The sequence below is a fragment of the Urocitellus parryii genome, chromosome 8, assembly GCF_045843805.1.
Source record: "Urocitellus parryii isolate mUroPar1 chromosome 8, mUroPar1.hap1, whole genome shotgun sequence".
In the NCBI taxonomy this organism is placed as follows: Eukaryota; Metazoa; Chordata; class Mammalia; order Rodentia; family Sciuridae; genus Urocitellus; species Urocitellus parryii.
The window spans coordinates 20,018,074-20,034,059 of NC_135538.1; the positions used below are offsets into that span (position 1 = coordinate 20,018,074).

Genomic DNA, 15,986 nt, shown 5'->3' on the forward strand with positions numbered 1-15,986 from the left:
GGTTTTTGAAACCACATATAAAAACTGGTGATCTTTCTAATTTACTTTTCTTTTATGTTTTTCTCAGTTTTATAATTTGTCCATTTTGTAACTTTTTGAAATTTTTTCACTTTTTATAATAATTTTAAGAAAATTTTGAAAAGCTATTATATTTTGATATAATTTCCAAGCATAGAGATCTCACATCATTAATATTTCTGTTTTTCACAACATATAAGTGTCTTATATATGGGCTGCCAGAACATAATGGGTTAAGGCAACTAGAAAAAGGATGCTGAGAAACATGTAGTATTAGTAAGGGGTTTTGTTATATAACTATGTGCTGCCTCTTCCCATGTCTCTGATCCTATGCCAAGTGGATATGCATTACAAGTGCACATTTTCTTCATAATTTTTAAAGAGGATTTATTTCAAAAATCTAAATTATATATTTTTAAATAATTCATATTTCTTTATAACAAAATCTAAAACTAAAGTTTTGAAAATTTAGTTACATCATATTTTGCCTTTATGTTCTACCATAATCACAAATATAGTAACATTTCTTCAACTGTAATAAAAAATTGTTTCTTTTTTTTGTTCATACCTTAAATAAATTTTTTTGGTAAATCCTAGGAATGATAGTGTTAGGTAATATATAAAATATTAGATAGTCTCAATTAGATTATTTTATTGCATTTGCCAGCATTTACTTCTAGAAATGAATTGAAAAGCATCTATCAGGTAGGTTTTAAGTCTAAAAATGTCACTAATGTATTTTTGGATTCTTTTCTTGCATAGTCTCAAGACAAAACATCAGGAGGTGTTAATCCAGAACCTTGTCCAATCTGTGCTCGACAGCTGGGAAAACAGGTGAAATGTCACATACACTTATAAAAATGATTATGATTTTCAATGGTTTCTATATGCAATCAGTCAATCAGTCTTTCTTTCATGATTACTGTGTGAAAGACAAGTATTACCCATCTCTTTAAGGTTAGGGTATTAAAGTTTCATGATTTTGAACATATTTCCAAACACGAAATTGTTTCCAAGTCATTTAATTTTGCTGGATGACCATAGTTATTTGGTAATTGTACAGAAATATAATGCATCGCAGATAAATTTACTTATGAACGTAGTCCCGAGGTTTAGTAACATAGCTGTTACTTAATATTGTTAATATCTTATAATCCAGGCTTTAAAGTGCAAATAATATCACTTCTACAGGAATTTAGATGTGCTTTTTAGAAGGCAGCCATAGTAATTAAGTACATTTCTTTGTGACTATTACAAACAAATATGTATAGACATGATGGCACCATATAATTATTTTCTAGGAGGCTCAAATTTTTATCCTAAGTAGGATAAATCACTGTATAAAATATCAGAAGGTTCATTGCTTTTCAACATTTTAAACATAAGCCTATTACCTTTAACAAATAAAAGTATCCTCCACTGTCCTCCCCTTTATGGAACTTTGGAACTGAAATTAAATATATAAATTCCATGTTCTAAGCAGGAATAATCAGGAATAAGGACCTTTTAGTTTTCAAGATTTAAGTAGAAGCTAGATTCTCAAAGGAAACTTTAATTATAAATCTTAATAGGATAGGTATAACATTGGAAACTTGTAATACTATACAGATATTGATGACTTCTGACAAAAATCAGTGATAAAAATACTATGAATAAAAGTGAAAGAGGCTGAGCAAAGTGACACACTTCTATAATCCCAGCAACTCTGGGGGCAGAGGCAGGAGGATTGCAAGTTCAAGGCCAGTTTCAGCAATGTAGCGGTACCTGTGTCAAGATAAATAATAAAAAGTTTGGGAATGTAGCTCAGTAGTAAAGTACCTTCAGTTCTATCCCCAGTACCAAAAAAAAAAAAAAAGATGGGGGGAATATAGGGATGGGGTACAGGGTAGTGGTAGAGGATATGCCTAGCATGTGCAAGGCCCTAGGTTCAATCCCCAGCACCCAAGAAAGAAACGGGGAATGATAGGGAACATAACATAGAGCAGTCTTTTTTGTTTTTAGTTTTTGATGATATTCATGCAATTGTATTATCTACAAAAATTTATTTCCTTTTTAATCTTTAACATTTTCAGTTTTTAAATTCTTTCACATTCATTATTCCATTCACTTCCTGTGAAAGTCAGGCCTCCTACACCTAGAAGAACATATTGGATTGCAAAACTGTTACATTTCGAACTCTGTTCATACCCACAATCTGTGGGAACTCTATCCTTTCCTCTTAGTTTCCCAGTTCTCCTCCCTCTGTAATTTAGGTCTATTCAATTAGAATCTGTCCGAGATAGCTCATCTGTATCTGCTGATTCAGGAAGTATTGCCATTTATCTGTTCTTATGTTTCAGATACTTCAGTCAGTCTCATGACTCCTAATGTGGGTGTCTCTTTGATTGCTCTGTTACTTATTTATTCTGAGCTCTCAAGAGTCACAAAAGTTCTCTCAAGTATCCTTTCTTGCCAGTGGCACTACAGATACATAAGGTACTGGATAGTGCTGCTGTGTATCAAGCAGAAGTCGTAGTGAGATAGCTCCTTAATTTTGTCCCAGCCTCCTGAGGAGTCTGACACAACCCCTTGAGAGCAGAGGTACAGCTGAAAAGCAATGAGAACAGTATCAGCCAACCAAACACAAAATAATCCCTTTTCTTTTCTATTATTGTTTTAGAAACCAGGCTTATCTCCCTCAATTTTTTTTCCCCCCTTGGTTTGACTCTTTTCCAAGAAGCTTCTTAGACCTTCTACAAAGTATGTTGGGGAAACCTAGCCACGTATTTTCTTTCTATGCAGATTCATACATATCTATATCTTAGAAAAAAACAACTAAGAACTAAGGAGCCTTGTACTCATGAACCCCGTTTTTGTTGTTTTTGTTTTTACTTGGTGAAAAAAGAAGTTAAATAAATTGCATAAAATACTGTAGCTTCTGGAGTTGACGCCTAGATTAAATCTAATGCTCTTCTACAGCACTAAAGAGGTACATATACTTTATGGCATTCTCCGGAGATTCAGAGAGTATTATTTTTCTTTTCTTTAAATAGGATAAGGATTTTCTGAAAAATATTTTTTTTTCTTTGGATCTTTTTTTTTTTAATGTATCCAGAACCACTTTTAAAATTAATCGGAGATGTTAATCTCATTTTCTATATAAATTCTTTAATATACAAAACTATAAATCTTATTAATAAATTGAAAAGGATATATTAAGTACTTTGTCTTCTAATTAATGTTGTTCCACTGTAATATCTGCTCTTAGATTGGTAAGAATAATTTGCATTTTTTCTAAATCTGAAATGAGTACCAGTTTATTACAAAATAATGGTAATTGACTAGGGTCAGTAGAACTAAACACTATAAAAGCTTACTCCCTTGTGACAAAAAATAATTAATTCTAAAGTACAACTTGGATTTTATATTTATAGAATGTTAATATTGTAGAATATTTAGGAAGCAAAATCATGAGTCACTTCATTTGTTGTATTTATAGATTGAAAACATGTTTAATAGCATCTTACAAAGGTTTTTTTGTGTGTTTTCTGTTTTAGTGGGCAGTACTAACTTGTGGACACTGTTTCTGTAATGAATGCATTTCTATTATTATTGAACAATACAGCGTGGGGTCTCACAGAAGCTCCATTAAATGTGCCATCTGCCGCCAGAACACATCTCACAAAGAAATTTCCTATGTCTTTACCTCTGAGCAAGCAAGCCAAGAAGAGGACATTCCTGTGAAGGTAACGTAGGTCAAGAGCATGTGGAAGCATAGTTAGAGCAATAGAATATGAATCAATATCTGATCAAGGTGAGCATTAAAATCAGAGTGTGGTGGATATGTAGAAACCACTGTTATCCATAAATCTACTGCCTAAAACTTCAGCTTTGCCACCTACATTTTTGTTGTGGAAGGAACACAACAATACTTATTAAAACATGGTTAGCAGTAGTCCTCACACCCACTATGGCAGACAAGAATTCCAGTTCCCTATTTTATCTACACTATTTCCATTCACTACATATGAGATAGAACTCTGGTTAAATTTGAAATTTATTCAAAGAAGGTTTTTTTCTTCATTCTTTTATTTAACTGTGGATACCAGAAAAAAAAGCATGTGCTCAACCACATTAAAGGAAAAAATAGATTTGTTATTGATGGCAATTGTTGCTATGGGAAAGATATAGTATGTTTTTAAACACCATGGATGGATATTTCAGAGTACAACCAAAATTTGACTTTATTTTCCTAATTTTTTCTCATTCTTCCTTCAGAATATTTTTTATAAATTACTAATTTGGGATACAAACAGAATCTGTAATTGAACTTTCTTTGTAGAATGCTTATTTAATGAAAAACCTTTACTAGACATTTTGTTCCTTGTTTTTGTAAAGTATACTTTTTCAGTTTTTTCTAACTTGGACAAAGGGCAAATCAATTTGTAAATAAACCGAGGAATAGGAGCCTCAAGGATTAGTTTAGAGAATGCTGGAACTAACTCTAGCAAGAAGTTAAATTTTGTTCATTAATTCCTTCTCCTTCAAGGTTCTTGATACTCTCTTCTCACAGATTTTTGAGGATGTGTTTTGTGAATAGTTAATTACAAATTGAACTTTACTGCCAGGAGTTAGCCAGTTCTTAAGAGTGCTCCCTCCTAAGAAAACTACAATTGAATTAAACAATTTTTAATTGCTGGGGTTTCTTTTTTGTTGTTTTTGTTGTTATTTTTTCCCTACTTCTATTTGTGTAAAACCTGAAACTATCATTAACAATGCTCTTTACTGTGTTGGAATAAACAGAATCCCAGGGTTGGAATGAAATTTTTATTCCTTCATTTATTTATTCATTCTACACATATTTATTAGATACATACTGCATGCCAAGCAGTGTGCTGGACCTTACAGATGCAGTATTACATGTGTGAATAAAACAGATGGTGTTGCTGCTCTCATGGATTTAACAGTTTAGCAGTATGGGGGAAGGTTTGAGTTGGGGCAAGAAGCACTGACATTAAAACAGATTATTCATGTATTACACTTATGATAAACACTAAAAAAGAAAAGCAAATCTGGCTTTTCTGGGGGAATAACTTAATCAAATAATAAATGATAAATGATACAATATAAATGGATTAGCTAACATTGGAAGAGGTAGGGAGTGATCTTATGGGGAGGAGACTCCCAAATAGGAAAAAAAAAAAAAAATGTGTGCGTGCGTGTGCACACACACACACACACAATATATGAAAAGACCTGAGAAAAGAATGACTCAAATAAACTAAAGACTGCAGTGCAGAAAACAAGAATGAAAATTTGAATGGCCCAAGCAGGGCGAGGGGTTGAAAGGTCATTTGAAGGTTTGAGAATTTTATTTCCATATAAAGCCATTAAATGTTACAAGCAAGAAAGTATAATGATTGGATTTAGATTTTTAAGGGATCCTTCTTGCTGAATATGGAAAATAGACTATCAGGGATAGAAAAGATTAGAGTAGGAAAAATTGGGGGACACCAGTTTATGAAGTCACAGTAGTCATATTGGTGATTTCAATGGATTGATGGTAGTGGACATAGAGAAAAATAAGTATATTCAAGGGATACTTAAAGTTAGTTAGTAAAATAGAATGTTGTAGGCATTGGTAAAGAAAGAAATTTAATAAATGATCCCCCAGTTGCTCATGTGAAAAATAGGTGACTAAAGTTATAGTTTCTAATAAGGTATTTAGACACTTTATATTTGAGGTTTCTAACGTAGAAGCTGAAGTTTGAATGGGATATGGTGGTACATAATCCCAGAGGCTTGGGAGGCTGAGGCTAGAGGATTGCAAGTTCAAGGCCAGCCTTGGCAATTTAGTGAGGCTCTAAGCAATTTAGCAAGATACTTCTTATCTCAAAAAGGTCTAGGAATGTGGCTCAGTGGGGAAGCATCCCTGGGTTCAATACCTAATACTAAAAACAAATAAATAAAATATGAATAAAGAGATGAAAGTCTGAAAAAGCCTGAGCAAGAAATAGAGACACAGGCAATCCCAGAGTATGTGCTGTTTACAGAGACCTCAGGAACGCACTGCTTCAGTAAAGAGATCACCTGTGTCCAATGGTAATGAAAATGGATCATCTGCTTATAATATGGATTTAAAAAGCTAGTGGAGGTCATTGGTGATTTCTAAAAGAACTCAATATGGTGAGGGGCAGATGGGGAGAGATTGATGAGTGAACAGGAGGTAAATAAATGGAAAGAGAAAATGCCCACTATTTTATACATTTAGCTGTAAGAATTGTAAGCAAAGATATTTCTTTTGTTTGTTTTGTTAAATATTTTTCAGCATGTTTAATCTTCAGTTTAAAAAAAAAGAAGGCTGAAGATAGAAAAAGAATAATGTGTAGTATAAGTTTTGTGAAAAGATAGGTAGTGGCCAGGCACAGTGGCACATACCTGTAATTCCAGTGGGTTGGGAGGCTGAGGCAGGAGAACTGCAAGTTCAAAGCCAGCCTCAGCAAAATTGAAGCACTAAGCAACTCAGTGAGAGTTTGTCTTTAAATAAAATACAAAATAGGGTTGGGGATGTGGCTCAGTGGTTGAACGCCCCTGGGTTCTATTCCTGGTACCCCAGAAAAAGAAAAAAGATAGGGAGTGTGTTGATATATAAGAGAGAAGGCAGAGATCTCTTTGAAGTCAGATAACAGCCATTGGTTAAGCTGTTGAATAAAAAAAAAACTACTAGGGTAGGAGTCCTTATCTGAGGAGGGGAGAGTTGAATTAGTCATTTCAGAGAGAACGGGTATTAAATACCATGAATGTGATAGTGGAAGTAAGTGACCCAAGTGAGGTAAAGGGAAAAAAGGGGGGGAGGGTCTAGAAAATAAAGTGGTGAGACTTGGATGTTGGATGGGTTACAACCCAAGTATATAGTATATAATATCTAGAGTTCAGAGAGCTGAAGATTATAAGTTAGGCACCAGAGTTCTTCAGCGAATGAAAGGTAGTGTTCAGTAGTAAATGGTATCAAAGATGAGAAAGTTTGTTGATCTTAAAGCACAGGTTCCATGGGGCACCAACAAAAGGTTCAGGGATAGAAACAGAACAGGGTGTAAAAGAGGTAAATAAGCAGGGGGAACTGGAGAACAATAAGGGAAAAACCACATGGGCAAGTTTTATATTTAAATGAGAGGATCATGACTTCAGAATCATCTAGTCCTGTTCTCTGTGAACCGCCTAGATAAGTGTGTATTTTTAAGGCACATGACAAAGAGTTTCAGAGTGAAGAATCCACTGATCAGCCCTTTGGCCTTTGGTGGTGCGTTTGTCTCATTCACCACACATAGAACTACTCTCCTGCCCAGTCCCCCCTACCACTTTCTTCCCACTCCTATAGTTTTCTTTTCTTTCCTTCCCCTAAAGATAATCTGTCTCAGCTCTGTCTTTCTTTTCTGTCTCTTCAGCTGGCTGCAGGCATCCCAAGGGCCTCAGATGGCTTTCATGGCTAAGAAGCAGCAGTTCACCTTTGGGTGATGAAAGCTTTCATCACAGTTCAAGGAACTAGCATGAAGCAGAACTGCTGTGTCAGGATTCACTGAGTTTGAGGAAGTAATTGCTATATCTACCAGTAAACATCACAACCTCTGAACTGAGTCACTGAGCCCATCAAACCCAAACACCTGTTCACTTGTGGCAGGTTTCCTAGACACCCAGAAGAGATCAGGACAGTTATATTTGTTGTCCTGTTGGGACAGGGATATGAGTATTGAAATCTACTTCTTGTGCTCTCACTTCTTCCTGTCTTTTCTGGGTATTAGTGAACACATGAATTAATAGAAGCATCTTACTAAAAAAAAATAGAAGATTTAGAGTTTATACTAGATTTAATAATTTCCCTCTTGTCGTAGATGGATATGTACTTGCATTTCCTTTTTATTAATGCATCACTGAATGTTGTACCATTATGCAAACAAGTTTTATCCCTCCTCCACTTTTTCACATTGCTTTTCACCACGTTTGTGTTTGCTGCTTATTGCCTGTTCTGTCACCATTCATGTCTGCCACTTCTGCCATCTGCTGTCACCTCCTCTGACTTCTGTCACATTTCTGCCCTACTGTCTGTCACTTTCTCCTTGAAGCATCTGTTTATTGTATTTTCAGACTTCGCCTCACTCTTCTTTCTGAAACTTCTTCATTAAATGGTCATCACTCTTAAAGTTGAGGAAGAAGTGATTATGTATGTAAAATAAACACGAAACTATATAAATAATTAAGGCAGTATTTTCACATTTTAGAACTATTGGTTCAGACTCTTCCGAAACCTAAATAAGAGTATTTTTCGTTTATACTATTGTTAATTACCATATTCCTGTAATTCAATAAACTAAGAAGTAATTTTTTTTATTTCATTGAAATTTTTGTTTTATTTGAAATGTTTATTTTACAATAAGTATTCCTGTCAAGATTCTTGGACATAACAAACGATCACATACAGTGCATAATCATATAGTTGACATCAGGTAAAAGATATTTGGAGACAATAAACAGTATTAGGGCTAGGGTCATAGCTCAATGGTAGAGCGCTTGCCTAGCATGTGTGAGGCACTGGGTTCAATTCTCAGCACCACATATAGATAGATAAATAAAATAAAATAAAGGTCCATTGACAACTAAAAAAAAAATTTTTTTAAATAATATTAAGTAGTATTCCTCTTTTTTTCCTAATGGTATTTTTGGAAATTAGAAATTTCACAATGTAAGGAATTTTATTGATTGACCAGAAATAAAATAAATATTGAGATAAAAAATGTCCCTTTGGTGAATACATTTCACTTAAAGAACCTGTCTTTCCTAACCATTAGTATGACAATATTCCTAAGTGACCTTTGGAACCTACTGGGCATTTCACAAAGTAAACAAAATTCCCCTTGCAAGTTCTGACAACTGCCAGGCATTTTGGATGCTGAAGTAGGTCTCTTGGCAGAACATATACCCCACGTGGCATGTTCTCTGTGTCCTGTGTTTGGCTAGGTTTCATACAAATAATTTTGCCAGTGAAAAACCTGACTCCATAATGGATATGATTCTTACGGCATAAGAAGTTTCATCCAGGAGAAAATAGATATAGCCACAACAATACACAACTTTCCCCCCAACACACCTCTACCACACACATGCACAATTACTTTATCTTCTTAAACATTAGAGTATGATAATCAACCAGCTTGCTCTTGAAAATAGAGTTTTTTCAGGCCCCACATTGATAAATTTTGACTCATTACGTGTAGGATATGATCCAGGAATCTGCTTTTAATAAGAAATCTGTTGAAAAGGAGATATCTTGTAGTCTGTTTGTAGAGAAAATATTGTATCTACATTCAAACTCCCAGAAAAGCCTAGCAATACTGTGTATAGTATTCCACTATATGTAGAATCCTATTCCTCCCCCCCTTTTTTTTTAAATTAGTGCTTTTTCAGTTAACTCATGACATGTATCTCGTATTTCTTGAAATATAATTAAACATCAGGATAGAAAAAACAATTATGAAATCTTACTGAGTTTAGATATAAAATAATTAAGTAAATGTAATTCCTAAATAATTTATTTAAATCTAAATAATCTATACATTAACATTAACTGGTCAATTCAGAATGCAATTGTGTGTTTCTGTTAGAGTACAACATGACTAAATATGTTTACAAGAAAACAATTTCTATTTACTGGCCAACTTAACCACTTGAAATGCTGAACTGTTGGTAAGTTTTCAGTGGAAATTGGTCATAGCTTGCAGTAATTTAAACATACAGTAAAGACTTTGAAGACATAAACTATAAAGTGCCTTTGGGAAAAATTTAATTGTATAGTGTAAGCTTCTTTATAATGTGGAAACATTAGGGACTTTGTTTTATTCACTGCTATATCCTAAGTACAAAACAATTCCTGGTATATAATGGGCACTCAGTAAGTATTTGGATAGATGCTGAATGGATAAACAATTCAACAGTATTTACATGTACATCCATAAGAGCATTTGAATCCAAATTAAATTTTTACTTGCTAACTCTGAGTTCAAAACAATTTTGCAAAATGTTTAAAATGATACTATTTTTGTTACTGAGTGCACTTGTGTAAGATTTCTCTCCCCCTAGGTGGGGTTTCCATTTTGTTTCATTCAAGTAAGGTGTGACTGGACAATGGATACAGAACCCAGCAATTGCCTGAGGCATGTGCTTGAAAAGTATTCCTATTCTGTGGAACCAATCAGACAAACTTCATAACTGTCCTAAGTTGCATATGCCACTATAGCATGAGTGTTTACCATGAACAGATAATAAAATAATGTTGACTGGTCTTACTTAGCTAAAACTACTATGGAATATACAGGTACTTTGAAGGAGGTAGCTTTATTTCAAAAAGAAAAGTCCAGAATGAAAGTGGGAAATTAATCAAAATAGGAACTCTATTCTGAACAATAATAGTAACATCCAAGTTATTTGCAAATTTAAAGCCACTAAGGAAAACCAAAGAAAAATCTATTACCTTTCACCAGTACAATCCTATGGTGCTCATATTACCTATTAGAGAATTTCATTCTCTTTCCTGGGGAGGTGGGGAAGGGAAATTGTGTGAATCTGTCTTCGTTAAAGTGATGTTTCTCAGTTTCGTGAAATCTTCGAAGTCTGTAGTCTCCAGACCTTTGATTTTTGTAATAAAAATAATTAAAATATTGCAAAAATTATTCCAACTAGTAACTGGAAGGTTATTATCTGTGCTCTGTTCCAGATGTGATTGCCCCACCTCTGACAAAGCTGAAACTCCTCATCTGTGGCAGGTTGTATAGACTAGGCATGCACTTGACCCTAGGGCAGTAAGAGGCATTACAGGAACAGCACTGAGTGACGACATGATTTGCAGAACTAGTTCACTTGTGATAATATTCTGTTGGTATCCTTGAAGTTTAAGTTAAAAGTCCCAGAACTACAGTCCTTCCTTTCATCTCCCTAAAATCCTTATTTAACTGTAAGAAATAAAAGTAGAAGAAAAGGTTGTTATTTATTTTTTAATAGAAATAATTTCACCAAAAAGAAAAAACAAATTACTTCAGAATAATACAGAACGTCACACCGTGGAAAATAATGCTCTCCATTCTCCCTTTTTTACCTTACCACTGTGAACAGTTTCTGTTTTGAATTCTAGGAACCATTTATATCACTTTTAGTGATTTATGTAAATTTTTTCTTGAAGTACTAGCTTTAGGTATAATCTGTGGACTTTTCACTTTAAAATATGAAGAAATAAGTATATATGTTTCTTCTTCAATCCTTCTCTTCACTACATCTTAATTTTTATAGTATCACTTTTACATTGTAATGCATATAAATAGTCACACTTTAACTACACATGTGTTTTCCATTTGGAAAAAAATGGTAAACAGTGTGTACAATATTACTGTATAAATACTACTTATAATAGAACCAAGTAAAATGAAAGAAATCATGCAGAAAATAATGTAATACAAATTTTACATTATTTAAACTTTGCCTTTCAAAAAAGAATCTCATTGTAACTTCTTTTTTTTTTTTATTGTTGGTCATTCAAAACATTACATAGTTCTTAATACATCATATTTCACAGTTTGGTTCAAGTGGGTTATGAACTCCCAATTTTACCCCGTATACAGATTGCTGTATCACATCAGTTTCATTGTAACTTCTAATTATTTTTCTAACTAGCTTTCTTCATTTCTCTGTTGACTTTATTTGACACTATTACCCATGAAATTTTCTATAATTCCCTTTTTCATTATGCTATACTGCATCGAGAAATTTACCATAATGAGCATGTGAATAACAAATTTTCAAGTTCTTAACACTTCTGAAAGTGAATTCATTTGGCTTTCACTTTACAGTGCTAAGTGACTGACAGCCCCCCTACTGTAAGACTTCACTAGAAGTGTTTCATGTTTTAGTGTGTTTATTTCATATATAGGAAATATAAATCTATGGATATATAATATATATAAAAGCTCCAAAGATATGGCTTGACTGTTGACGTAGTCTCTAAGCATAAATGTTCTTCTGTTTGATAAAAAAATAGGACTAAGTACATTCGTCATCTCCATTATGTTGACTTTTCTTAATGTTCTTCGGGATTCAGCAGCCACCTTAGCCCTTAACTCTTCAAATAGAACTTAGCAAGACCATGGGAATCCACAGACACACTGCACAGAAAAAGGAGTGACAGAAAGATGTGAACAGATTAGGTAAATAGAAAAAAATAGAAGGTGACATAGGAAGGAGGAGGACTATACTGGTGATAGACAAAGAAATATATTGGCAACAACTTCCTGATTCAGGGTTATGGATTGGCATGGCTTGTTTTAAATTGTGCCGTAAATACTCACTTTTATTGTAAAGTCATTAAAGAAAAATACAAAGCCTTCCTGTTACAGAGCACAGTTTATTTGTTATATAAGTTAAATGCAAGTAACTTAATGCTGCAGCAGGGAGATCTATCTGTCCTCTTTGTTTTCTTCCCTTAAGTAATGGATCTCAGCAGATAGGACATGGATGTGAAGGAAATAGAATGAAGCCAACAATAGTGTACCTTTCTACACTGTACTGAAATATTTTTAATAGTATTGTTTCCTCCCTTTTTTCCAGTAATAAGACTTCAGGAAATGAAAGGCACTGCTTACTCTAATATTCCATTGGTAAATAGTCTTATCCTAAAGGGGAGAAAATGATCAAATTCTAAATTGCATACTGTTTTTGATTGCTTTATTACTAGAATTATTTAACTCTACTAAATACAAGGCAAAGAAATAAAACTGAATTTTCTTTCCATTTTCTTATACCGTTTAATTCTCAGAATTTTGCAGCTGGATCCTATAACTGATTACCCAGCACACTTTTCCAATCAGATTTAACTCTGTAATAAAATTAAGTTAGTTCCTAGAATAGCTAGGAAGTTTCACAGCATTTCTGGACCTTAATCTGTGCTACTAGATGACTTCTAGTCTGAACTTCATAAGAAATATTGTTTATTGACCTTTAGTGGTAATAGTATCACCCATATTTTAAGTGCCTTAACTTGCTACCACAAAGTCTAGAGTTTTTAACTTTGTACTTTATTTTCCAGAAAGTTAAAGACTACAGTTCACTTCTTCATTGTTGAATTAATGTTTTGGGTGCTGGCTTTTTCTCTTGATTGGGAAAACAGTAGAAACAACAGGCTTGAGCTGAGTGATCGTGCTTTGTTATCCAGTTCTGTAGTTGACCTTAATGCACCAGAGAGAAAAATGACAGTCAACTAAAGGCTGGAAACAGATGTTATATCTTCTTTCCAGAGCTGGATCTTGGCCATTAATGTTTCAGAAACATGGAAAAGAACCAAGAGTTGAACAAATTTAGGGTTGTTGCATATATACCTGGGAAAACTGAAGAGATTGATGAAAAAGGGGTAGAATGAGGAAAGGAACAAGAGCTTCAGAAGAGGACAGAGGTACTTATAATTAAATGCAGCTTTATCAGCCTAGTATGTTTAAAACTGATCTAGCAGTTTCATGGGATTTTTATTCCCGTGCTCACTACTCCTAATACATATCATTCCAGACTAACTTTGCACCTGTATGTTTACTGCTATTTCTAAAAAATAAGCTCAGTTGGACTGAAGCTACTAATTTATTTGTCTTGATAATATCAAACTCTTAACACCTTGCATGTTTATTCATCCTAATCTCTTTTTCTATCCAGCTTATCTACATATAACCCATCCACTTTTTCCTATTTTAACATTTTTTAACAAAACAAATAATCCATAGCAGTGACCACATTTAATAATCTCTGAAACTGGAAGATTTGAGTCCAAGTTCATTTACATATTTTAGATGGAAATATTAAAAAGAGTAGTAGAATGTGTATATTATTCATTAAGACAGTTAATAAAGCATCCATTTAAATGCTTTCAGGTCAAAGCAGCAGTATAATCCTTTTTAGGTTTTCCTCATATTCTATAACAAGCAGTAGACTGCATGTATTTGCAGATAAGAAAGTTATCTTTTCATCATATGTACTGTATGATGTAGTTCTTTTTTTAACTGACAAGTGAAAACATTTATGGTATACAATGTTTTCATATATGTAGACATTGTAGAATGATTAAGTTAATCTTATTATATAATATTACCTCTCATACTTTTGTAGTGAGAACACTTAAAATCTATCCTCTTAGCAGTTTTCAATAATACATTTTTACTTACTTTATTCACCATATTGTGTAATATTATCTCAAAAACAGATTCTTTCTGCTTAAAATCCTTATATCCTTTACTTAACATTTTTCCAATGATTCCCACTCTCCCTGGTTCACCCACATTGATGCAAATGACAGAATTTCCTTCTTTATTAAGGTTAAACAGTATTCCATTCTGTGTAGATATCACATTTTTCTTTCTATCAGTTGATAAACATTTAAGTTGATTCCATTTCTTGGCTATTCTGAATAATCCTGCAACATTGTGACTAACACTGCAGTGAACATAGGAGTGCAGTATCTCCTTGACATACTGATTTCATTTCCTTTGGATATATACCCAGAAGTGGAATTTCTAGATCACTTAGTAGTTCTGTTATTAATTTTTTTAGGGACATTCATCTCATTTTCTGTTAATGGCTATACTAATTTACAATGTCACCAATATTGTACAAGGGCCTTTTTTCTCTACATTCTCACCCCCACTAGTTTTCTCTTGTTTATTGATGCTAGCCATCCTTGAGGTGATAGTCATTATGATTTTAACTTCCATTTCCCTGATGGTTAGTGTTAGTGAGCCCTTTTCATAATCTGCTACCCATTTGTATGTCTTCTTTTTAAAAATGTCTTTTCAGTTTCTTGGTTCTTTTTAAATTGTATTCTTTCTTGCCATTTAGTTGTTTGAGTTTCTTATATGTTTTGGATATTAACCCCTTATCAGGTAGATGGTTAGCAAACATTTTCTCCTGTTTCACAGATTGTCTCATTACCCTGTTAATTTATTTTATTTATTGTGCAGAATCTTTTTCATGTAATGAATTCCCATTGATCTATGTTTGTTTTGTTGCCTGTGCTTTTCAGATCATATCAAAACAACTTTGCTATAATCAGTGTTAATAAGGCTTTTCCCTGCAATTTTTTTTCTAGTAGCTTTGCAGTTTCAGATCTTACATTTAAGTTGTTTAATCCATTCTGAGTTGATTCTTGAGAATGGGGTGAGATAAAGGCCCATTTTTTTGCATGTGGATAATGAATTTTCCCAGAACTGTAAGTGAACGGATTGTCCTTGTTAAAGATCAACTGACTGTGTGTGTTTGTGGGTGGGGGTTATTTCTAGGTTTTCCTATTCCATTTCTCATTGTGGCTATTTTTAATGTCAGTACCTTACTGTTTTGATTACTCTAGCTTTGTAATGTGTTTTAAAATGAGGGAATGTGATACCTCTAGCATTGTTCTTTTTACCCATAATTGTGTTGGCTGTTCAGATTTTTTGTGGTTTCATCATTGTTTTAGTTTTCAATGTACAGACTTTCACCTTCTTGATAAAAATTTATCCCTATATATTTTAATTTTGTGAAATTATAAATGAGATTTTCTTCAGGTAGTTTATTGTTTACCTATAGAAAACACTACTGATTTTTGTGTTGTTTTTGTATCCTGCAACATTAGTGCATTCATTTGTCAGATTTTATAGTACAGTCTTTAGAGTTTTCTATGGGTAAAATTGCTTTATTAGCAAAGATAGTTAGATAGTTTCACTTGATCCTTTCCTATTAAGATATCATTTATTTCTTTCTCTTACCTCACTGTCACTGTTTTAGTCAACTTTTTCACCACTGTCACCAAAAGACCTGATGAGAACAATTTTAGAGGAGGAAATTTTTATTTGGTGCTCACAGTTCCTGAAATTCCAGTCCATAGACAGCCAGCTATGTACACTGCTCTATGCCCAAGATGAGGCAGAATATCAGGG

General features: G+C 33.5%; 1 protein-coding gene across 2 annotated transcripts in view; it reads left to right on the forward strand.

Moving 5' to 3' along the window:
• Window positions 1-15,986, forward strand: part of Shprh (SNF2 histone linker PHD RING helicase) — an 83,005-nt gene that overhangs the window by 55,393 nt on the left and 11,626 nt on the right. For both annotated transcript variants that reach the window (XM_077801664.1, XM_077801663.1), the window contains 2 exons: window positions 781-852; window positions 3,555-3,743. In XM_077801664.1, coding sequence (XP_077657790.1) covers window positions 781-852; window positions 3,555-3,743 — 261 coding nt within the window. The remainder of the gene's footprint in view (window positions 1-780; window positions 853-3,554; window positions 3,744-15,986) is intronic.